The sequence below is a fragment of the Rhincodon typus genome, chromosome 1 (genome assembly GCF_021869965.1).
Source record: "Rhincodon typus isolate 14 chromosome 1, sRhiTyp1.1, whole genome shotgun sequence".
In the NCBI taxonomy this organism is placed as follows: domain Eukaryota; kingdom Metazoa; phylum Chordata; class Chondrichthyes; order Orectolobiformes; family Rhincodontidae; genus Rhincodon; species Rhincodon typus.
In genome coordinates this window covers 138647869-138657496 of record NC_063332.1, presented here as the reverse complement: position 1 = coordinate 138657496, position 9628 = coordinate 138647869, and the positions used below count along the sequence as shown (strand labels likewise).

At 44.3% G+C, this 9628-nt stretch overlaps 1 protein-coding gene across 1 annotated transcript in view; it reads right to left on the bottom strand.

The window, feature by feature from the left end:
* The window catches only part of LOC109912492 (acid-sensing ion channel 5), a 188095-nt gene extending 181722 nt beyond the window's left edge, over positions 1 to 6373 (bottom strand). Inside the window, exon 1 of the mRNA XM_020511931.2 lies at positions 6105 to 6373. Coding sequence (XP_020367520.2) covers positions 6105 to 6373 — 269 coding nt within the window. The remainder of the gene's footprint in view (positions 1 to 6104) is intronic.
* Positions 6374 to 9628: the final 3255 nt, after the last annotated feature.

Below are 9628 nucleotides of genomic sequence, written 5' to 3'. Positions count from 1 at the left end.
GGAGGATGGACAGGTCAAGGAGGTGGGATGAGGCTGGTAGGTAGGAGGTGGGGGTGGGGCTTGAGGTGGAAGGAGTGGACGGACAGGTTAGGGAGGCGGGAACGAGCTGGGTTGGTTTTGGGATGCATTCGGAGGAGGGGAGATTTTGAAGCATGTGAAGTCCACATTGATACCATTGGGCTTCATGTTTCCCAAGCAGAATATGAGGCGCTGTTCCTGAAACCTTCAGGTGGCATTGTTGTGGCACTGGAGGAGGCCCAGGCTGGACGTGTTGTCCAAGGAGTGGGAGGGGGAGTTGAAATAGTTTGCGACTGGGAGGTGCAGTTGTTCGTCGCGAACCGAGCGTAGGTGTTCCACAAAGCGGTCTCCAAGCCTCCGCTTGGTTTCCCCGATGTAGAGGAGGCCACATCGGGAACAGCGGATACAGTATACCACATTGGCAGATGTGCAGGTGAACATCTGCTTGATGTGGAAGGTCTTCTTGGGGCCGGGGATGGGGGTGAGGGGGGAGGTGTAGGGGCAGGTGTAGCACTTCCTGCGGTTGCAGGGAAATGTGCCGGGTGTGGTGGGGCTGGAGGGGAGTGTGAAGCAGACAAGGGAGTCCCGGAGAGAGTGGTCCCTCCAGAAGGCAGATAAGGGTAGGGAAGGGAAAATGTCTTTCGTAGTAGGGTCAGATTGCAGATGGCGGAAGTGCCGGAGGTTGATGCGTTGGATCCGGAGGTTGGTGGGGTGGTACGTGAGGACGAGGGGGATTCTGTTTTGGTTGTTATCGCGGGGAGTGGGTGTGAGGGATGAGTTGCGGGAAATGCGAGCAACACGGTCGAGGGCGTTTTTGACCACTGTGGAGGGGAAGTTGTGGTCTTTGAAAAACGAGAACATCTGGGATGTCAGGGAGTGGAATGCCTCATCCTGGGAGCAGATGCGGTGGAGGTGAGGGACTTGGGAATAGGGGATCGAATTTTTGCAGGAAGGTGGATGAGAGGAGGTGTATTCTAGGTAGCTGTGGGAGTCGGTAGGCTTGAAATGGATATCGGTTTCCAGGTGGTTTCCAGAGATGGAAACAGAAAGGTCCAGGAAGGAGAGAGAGGTATCGGAGATGGTCCAGGTGAGCTTAAAGTTGGGGTGGAAGGTGTTAGTGAAGTGGATGAACTGTTCGACCTCCTCGTGGGAGCACGAGGCGGCGCCGATACAGTCATCGATGTAAAGGAGGAAGAGGTGGGGGATAGGGCCAATGTAGCTTCGGAAGAGGGATTGTTCCACATATCCTACAAAGAGGCAGACATGGCTTAGGCCCATGCGGATACTCATGGCCACCCCCTTTGTCTGTAGGAAGTCTTTCCTTCCATTCCAGATCGTGTCCTAGTAAATCTTTTCTACACTCTTTCTAGTTTAATAAATCCTTTCTATAGTAGGGCAACCAGAACTGCATGCGGTGCTCCAAATCTGGCCTCACCAATATCTTGTTGCAGCTGTACAATATGTCCCAACTCCTTTACGCAAAGTTCTGACTGATGAAATCTTGTATGTCGAAAGTCTTCTTCACTGCCCTGTCTATCTGTTTGTCTAACCAAAATGCAACACATTGCATTTATCTAAATTAAGCTTCATCTGCCATTCCTCAGCCCACTGGCCCAGTTGAACAAGATCTCGCTGCATTCCCAGATAACCTTCTTCACTGTCCACTATACCACCAGTCTTGGTATCATCTGTAAATATACAAACTGTACCTCTTAAGTTCTCATCCAAATAATTTATATAAATGGTGAATAACAAGAGATCCAGCACCAATCCCTGTGGCATACTGTTGGTCACAGGCTTCCAGTCTGAAAAACAACCCTCTACCACCACACTCTGTCCTTTACAAATTTTGTATCCAATTATCTCTCCCTGGATTTCCTGAGATTTAACCTTACTCAACAACCTCCCATGTGGTACCTTGTCAAAGGCCTTGCTAGATTCCATGTAGACAATGTCTACTGCACTGATGTCATCTACTTTCTTGGTCACCCCTTCGAAAAACTCAAATTTGTGAAACATGATTTCCCATACACAAAGCCATACAAACTCTCCTAAATGAGTCCTTGCCTCTCTGAATGCCTGTAGATCCTGTCTTTCAGAATCCTCTCTAAGAACTTACCCATCATTAGGCTCACCAGTCTGTGTAATTTACAGGCATTTCCCTGCAGCCTTTCTTCATCATAGAATCCCTACAGTATGGAAACAGACCCTTCAGCCCAACAAGTCCACACCAACTCTCAGAGCATCCCACCCGGATCCATCCCTATAACCCACCTAATCTACATATCCCTGAACGCTACGGGCAATTTAGCATGATCAATACATCTAGCCTGCGCATCTTTGGTCTGTGAGAGGAAACCAGAACACCCAGAGGAAATGTACGCAGACATGGGGAGAATGTGCAAACTTCACACAGACAGTCGCCCAAGGGTAGAATCAAACCCGAGTCCCTGGTGCTGTGACGCAGCAGTGCTAACCACTGTGCCACCGTGCCGCTTAAATCCGCCGCTTAAATAATGACACAGCATTAGTCACCCTCCAAACCTTTGGGCACTTCAACCATAGCTGTCAATGATACAAATATTTCTGCGAGGGACCCTGCAATTTCTTCACTGGCCTCCCAGAGTCCCTGGTTACACTTCTTCAGGTTCTAGGGACCTATTTACCTGAGTTTTAAGGCTTCTAGCACCTCTTCTTCTGTAATGTGGGCACTCTTCAAGTCATCTCTATCTAGCATCCATACCTTTCTTAACGGTAAGTACTTGCGAGAAATATTCATTTACGATCTCCCCCATCTCTTGTAGCTCTGCATGCAGATGATCTTTGAGAGGCCCTATTCTCTCTCCAGTTACTCTTTTTGCCCTTCATGTACTTGTAGGATCTCTTTGGATTCTCCTTTACCTTATCTGCCAAAGCCATCTCGTGTCTCCTTTTAGTCTTCCTGATTTCCCTCTTAAATAGACTCTGACACCCTCTATATGCCTCATAGAATTTACTTGATCCCAGCTGCCTATACATGTCATATGCCTCCTTCTTCTCTTTCAAGACCAAGGCCTCAATAACTCTAGTTATCCAGCGTTCCCTATCCCTGCCAGCCTTGCCTTTTGGTCTAACAGGAACATGCTGACCCTGAACCCTCATTAACTCACTTTTGAAAGCCTTCCACTTACCAGACATCCCTTTGCCTGCAAACAGCCTCCCCCAAACAACTTTGGAAAGTCACTGTCAAAGACCATCAAAATTGGCCTTGTCCCAATTTAGAACTTTAACTTGTGGACGAGACCTATCCTTTTAAATAGCCATTTTAAATCTAATGGAATTATGGTCACTGGTCCCAAAGTGCACCCCTACTAACATTTCTGTCACTTGCCTACCTTATTTCCCAAGAGGAGATCAACTTTTGTCCCTTCTCTAGCAGGACCATCTACATACTGCATGCGAAATTCTTCCTTAATACACTCAATAAATTTCTCTGCCTCCAAGCCCTTAACACTATGGCAGTCCCAATCAATGTTAGGACTGTTGTAGTGTTAAGGGCTTGGAGGCAGAGAAATTTGTTAAGCTTCTCTCAGTACTGCAGTGATATTTGTCCTAATCAAAAAGCAACTCCCCCCTTCTCCCTTGCCTCCCTTCTATCCTTCCTATAGCATCTTTACCCCGGAACATTGAGCTGCTAGTCCTGTCTCTCCCGCAGCCATGATTCTGTAATAACTATAATATCTCAGTCCCAAGTACCCATCCATGCCCTGAGTTAATTTGCCTTACCTGTTAGGCCTCTTGCATTTAAATAAATGCAGTTTAACCAAGACTTCCATTGATTCCTGCCATGGTCTTCCCTGCCCTGTCTAGTACTGGGATTACCAACACTGCCTTTACTATTTAACTTGCTCTCATTGACCTCTGTACTGTCCTCAACCTACTCTTTTGTCTCTCTACTGCTTTGGATCCCAGCCCCCATGACAGACTAGCTTAATTCCTCCTGAGTGGCTCTAGTAAATCTCCCAGTCAGGATATTGGTTCCCCTCCAGTTCAAGTACAACCCATCCCTCTTTTACAGGTCACCTCTGCCCCAGAAGAGATCCTAATGATCCAAGAATATCAATTCTTGACTCCTGCACCAGCTCTCAAGCTACACATTCATCTGCTAAATCCTTCCATTCCTATTCTCACTAATATGTGGCACTGGAACTAGTCCAGAAATTAATACCGTTGAGATCCTGCATTTTAACCTTCTGTCTAACTCCCGATAATCACTCTCTAGGACCTCCATTCCTTTTCCTACCTATGTTGTTGGTACCGATATGTACAATGGCCTCTGGGGGAGATTTCATAGAATCCCTACAGTGTGGAAACAGGCCACTCAGCCCATTAAGTCCACACCGACTTCCTGAAGAGGATCCCACCCAGACTCACTGCCCTATCCTATCCCTGTAACCCTGCAATTCCCATGGCTAGTCAACCTACGTTACACATCCTGAAATTGCCCGTAGTATTCAGGTTGCGTAGATTAGGTGGGTTTTAGGGGGATGGGTCTGGGTGAGATGCTTTGAGGGTCGGTGTGGACTTGTTGGGCCGAAGGGCCTGTTTCCACACAGTAGGGATTCTTTGATCTATGATCTATGATCCCTGGACGCTATGGGCAATTTAGCATGGCCAGTCCACCTAACCTGCACATCTTTAGACGGTGGGAAGAAACTGGACCACCCAGAGGAAACCCACGCAGACACGGGTAGAATGTGCAAACTCCATGTATAATGTCAGCCAAGGCTGGAATCAAACTTGGTTCCTGGTGCTGTCAGGCAGCAGTGCTAACCACTGAGCTACCGTGCCATCCCTTGGTTTGTTTTCACTTGAATATCAGTGGTCAAGGGGTGATCTGAAAGAAGTTTACAAAATTGAGAGGCATGGTTAGAATGGATAGTCAGAGTCTTTTTCCCAGGGTAGAAATGCCAATTACTAAACCACGTGAGTTTAAGGTAAAAGGAGGTAGATTTAAAGGAGATATGAGAGGCAGGTTTTTTACAGAGTGTGGCAAGTTCCTGGAATGCGCTGTCACAGGAAGTGTTGTAAACAATGCAATAGGAACATTTAAGAGGTATCTTGACAGATACATGAATAGGCATGGAATAAAGGGATACGGACCGCTTAGTGGCAAAAGGTTTTTGGTTTAGGAAGGTATCATGTTTCGGCGCAGTCTTGGTGGGATGAATTGCTTAGTCCTGTGCTGTACAGTGCTTTGTTTTTCTTTGGCGTTGGGTTAAAGTTCTGGAATTCCCTCCCGAATGTCATTGCGTGTATACCTACAGCACATGGACTTTTTTTTTCTTCTTTATTCATTCACAGGATGAGGGACAGGGCTGGCTAGGCAGCATTTATTGCCCATCCCTAATTGCCCAGAGGACAGTTCAGAGTCAACCACATTGCTGTGGGTCTGGTGTCACATGTAGGCCGGACTAGGTAAGGATGGCAGTTTCCTTCCCTAAAGGACATTAGTGAACCAGATGGGTTTTTCCCAACAATCGACAATGGATTCATGGTCATCATTAGATTCTTGATTCCGGATAAGTATTGAACTCAAATTCCACTATCTGCCATGGCAGGATTTGAACCTGGGTCTCTAGAATGTTATCTGGATCTCTGGATTAACAGTCTAGCGATAATACCATTAGGCCATCGCCTCCCCGACTGCAGCAATTCAAGAAGGCAGCTCGCTACCACCTTCTCAACGGCAATCATAGATGGACAATAAGTGCTGGCCTGGTCACAAGTAAAAAAAAACTCATGTAACTCTACTCTCCTTCAGAATGAACAGAAATTGTGTCAGGAATGAAAACAGAAGTTGCTGGAAGAGCTTAGCAGGTCTGGCAGCATCTGTGAAGAAAAATCAGAGTTAACATTTTGGGTCCAGTGACACATGCTCAGAAATTGTATCAATTTTAACCTTATAGAGCATCAATCATATTTTGTCATAGCTCATTGAAATTTGTTAACCAGATCTTGTGTTCTTCACTTTTCTTCATGAAATTTTATTCAAAAAGAATCAGGGAAACAGGCGAAGAGTTCATTAAAGATATAGTAAATCCTACCTATTTAAGTTGCAGAAAGTAACAGCTGGAAATTCAACGTGCTCGACGTATTTTATGGTAACAGATGTAGACGTTGGCCAGCTGAAGTAACGAATAAAACACTGAGTGATCTGAGAAAAGACCATAATCACACAGCCAAGAACGACAACCATCCAGAAAATCCTGCGAGTTCTAGGTTTGCCTTGCAGTGCATTTTGTAAACCGTGGAAAGATGTTGATGCTGCAAACTCATGGTTGAGGTGTTGAATGTTCCACATGGATGGTGACATTCTTTTAAGTAAAATAGACCAAACCTTTTTCAATGTGCCTAAAAAGTTGCAAACAAAAGATAATGGTCATTGAATTTCTTAAACTTAAATGAACTCATCAATTCTGTTGATACAGGTGCAGTGATGGTTTTCAAATAGCAAAAAAAAGTGCAATTTGCACTGAGTGACATTATTACCTTATCTTTTTAGAATCATGGAGTTTTACAGTACAGAGGGAGGCCATTGTACCCATCAGGACTGTACTAGCTCCTGCAAGATCTACTCAGCTTATTGCATTTTCCAGCCCTATCTCCATCGCCCTATGAATTCATCACTTTCAAATATATATCCAGCTCTCTTTGAAACCTCCTGTGGAATCCACCTCCACTATACTCCCAGACAGCACATTCGAAATCCTAACAACTCTTTAAATAAACAAAGTCCCAACCCAAAATGTTAACTTTCCTGCTCCTCTGATGCTGCCTGGCCTGCTGTGTTCCTCCAGCTCCACACTGTGTTATCTCTGATTCCAGCATCTGCAGTTCTTGCTATCTCAACTCTTTAAGTAAAGAGGTTTCTCCTCATCTCACTCCTAGCTCTCTTGTTGACAATCGTGAAATTGTAACCCTTAGTTACTACATACCAACCCATGGAAATACTCTATCCTTCTTTATCCTATCAGAATTGTTCATAATTTTGAACATCTCAATAAGGTTACCTCTTAATCTTCTCTGCTTCAAGGAGAATGAGCCCAATTTCTTTAATCTTGCCTTGTATCTGAAATCCCTCATTCCCGGTATCATTCTAGTAAACCTTCTTTGCACTTTTTCCTGGGCTTTAAAATACTTCCTTAAATAAGGTACTCAGAACTGAACACAATTCTCCAAATGTGAACTGACCAATGATTTGTAGAGCTGTAGTTTCACTTCATTGGTATTGTTGTCTATTCCATTATTTATAAAACTAACAATCATATCAGTCTTCTGAACAACTGTTTCAACTTGCCTGGCCACTTTCAGTGAATCATGCATGTGAACCCTGGGCTCCACCTGCTCTGTATTCCCTTCAAAATTGTACTATTGAGCCTGTATTGCCTCTACTTGTTTCTTCTACCAAAATACATTACCTCATTTCTTTACATTGCAACTCATCCAACAGGTGTCTGTCCATTTGGTCAACTAGTCAAACTTCCTCTAAAGTTGCTCAGCATCATCCTCACAATTCACAATTCTCCCTAGCTTAGTATCATATGCAAATTTAGAATCATTTCCCTCAACATCCATCTCCAAATTATTAACATACATCATTAAAAGTAAGAGTCACAACATTGATCCCTGGGGAACATTACTTTCAACTCATCTCCAATCTGAGAAATACCCATCTGTATCTAACCTCTGTTTCGATCTTTTAGCCAACCTCTAATCCATGCTGCAAGGACTCAATAATCCCAAACATTTCTAATTTGTCACATGGCACCATATCAAATGCTTTCTGAAAGTCCAAATAAAGAACATCTGTGGCTACCCTCATCTACTGCCTGTGTCAGGTCATCAAAGAACTCAATTAAATTTGTCAGACATGACTTGCCCTTGACAAATTCATGTTGACTGTCTAGTAGTAACATATTTTCTCTAAGTGTACATTTACCTCATCCCATATTGTGGCCTCCGTCAGTTAACCCACAAGTGATGTCAAGCTGATAGGTCTGTACTTTTTGGGTTAGCTTTTGCCCCTTTCTTAAATAATGGTGTTACATTTGCATACGTCCGGTTTCCTGGGACTAATCTTGTATTCAGAGGCCTGGAAAATTTCTGTTAACAGCTCCCCTACTTCTCTCAGCAATCTAGGATGCATCCCATCCAAAAAAGAACAAAGAAAATTTCAGCACACGTACAGGCCCTTTGGTCCTCCAAGCCTGCACCAACATGCTGTCGTCACAACTAAAACCCCCTACCCTTCTGGCGACTGTATCCTTCTATTCCCATCCTATTCATGTATTTGTCAAGATGCCCTTTAAAAGTCACTATAGTTTCTGCTTTCACTATCTCCCCTGGCAGTGAGTTCCAGGCACCCACCACCTCTGTGTAAAAAAACTTACCTCGTACATCATCTTTAAACCTTGCTTCACCTTAAACCCATGGCCCCTGGTAACTGACTCTTCTACCCTGGGAAAAAGCTTCTGACTGTCCAGTCTGTCCACGCCCTTCATAATCTTGTAGACCTCTATCAGCTCCCACCTCAACCTCCGTCGTTCCAGTGAGCACAACCCATAGCTGATGCTCTCCACACCAAGCAACATCCTGGTAAATCATTTCTGTACCCTCTCCAAAGCCACCATATCCTTCTGGTAGTGTGGCAACCAGAATTGAACACAATATTCTAAATGCAGCCTAACTAAGGTTCTATAAAGCTGCAACATTATCTGCCAATTTTTAAATCAATGCCCCGGCCGATGAAGGCAAGCATGCCATATGACTTGTTAACTACCTTTTTCCACCTGCGTTGCCACTTTCAGTGACCTGTGTACCAGTACACCCAGATCCCTCTGCCTATCAGTATTCGTAAGGGTCATTCCATTTACTGTATATTTTTCATATAGATTAGACCTTCCAAAATGCATTACCTCACATTTTTCTGGATTAAACTCCATCTGCCATCTCTCTGCCCAAGTCACTAACCGATCTATATCTAGCTGTATCCTTTGACGGTCCTCATTGCTTTCCACAATTCCACCAAACTTTGTGTTATCGTCAAACTTACTAATCAGACCAGGGAAAAATATATATTACAAACAGCAAAGGTCCCAACACTGATCCCTGAGGAATGCCACTATTCACAGCCCTCCATTCAGAAATGTACTCATCCACTGCTACCCTCTGTCTAGTATCCAGGCCTGGTAATTTCTCTACCTGGAGAAATGCCAGCCTTTCAGCATCTCTTGTTTATGTGTCATGGCATAAATGCTGCACCTGCCTCTAATAGTATAGGTACAAACATTTTGAAGTAGTTATTTTCAGTTTTCCCTATTTAACTTTTTATCTACATCTTCCTTTCTAAAGAATGGGGTTGATCTTTGACTTGAGCTGGAAATTTGGATTAGTGATGTGCACACTTATTGCCAGCTTTAAGGTAATTTCAGGTTCAGGTCCCATTGATTCTGTCAGGTTGTGAGTGTAAAACAGGCTTGAATGTTGTGGCAGGGCAAAAAATCAGTTGGCCATTGCTCTAAGTCAGCTAGCTGGTTGGTCAGATGTAGAGTAGGAAATGGTCAAAACA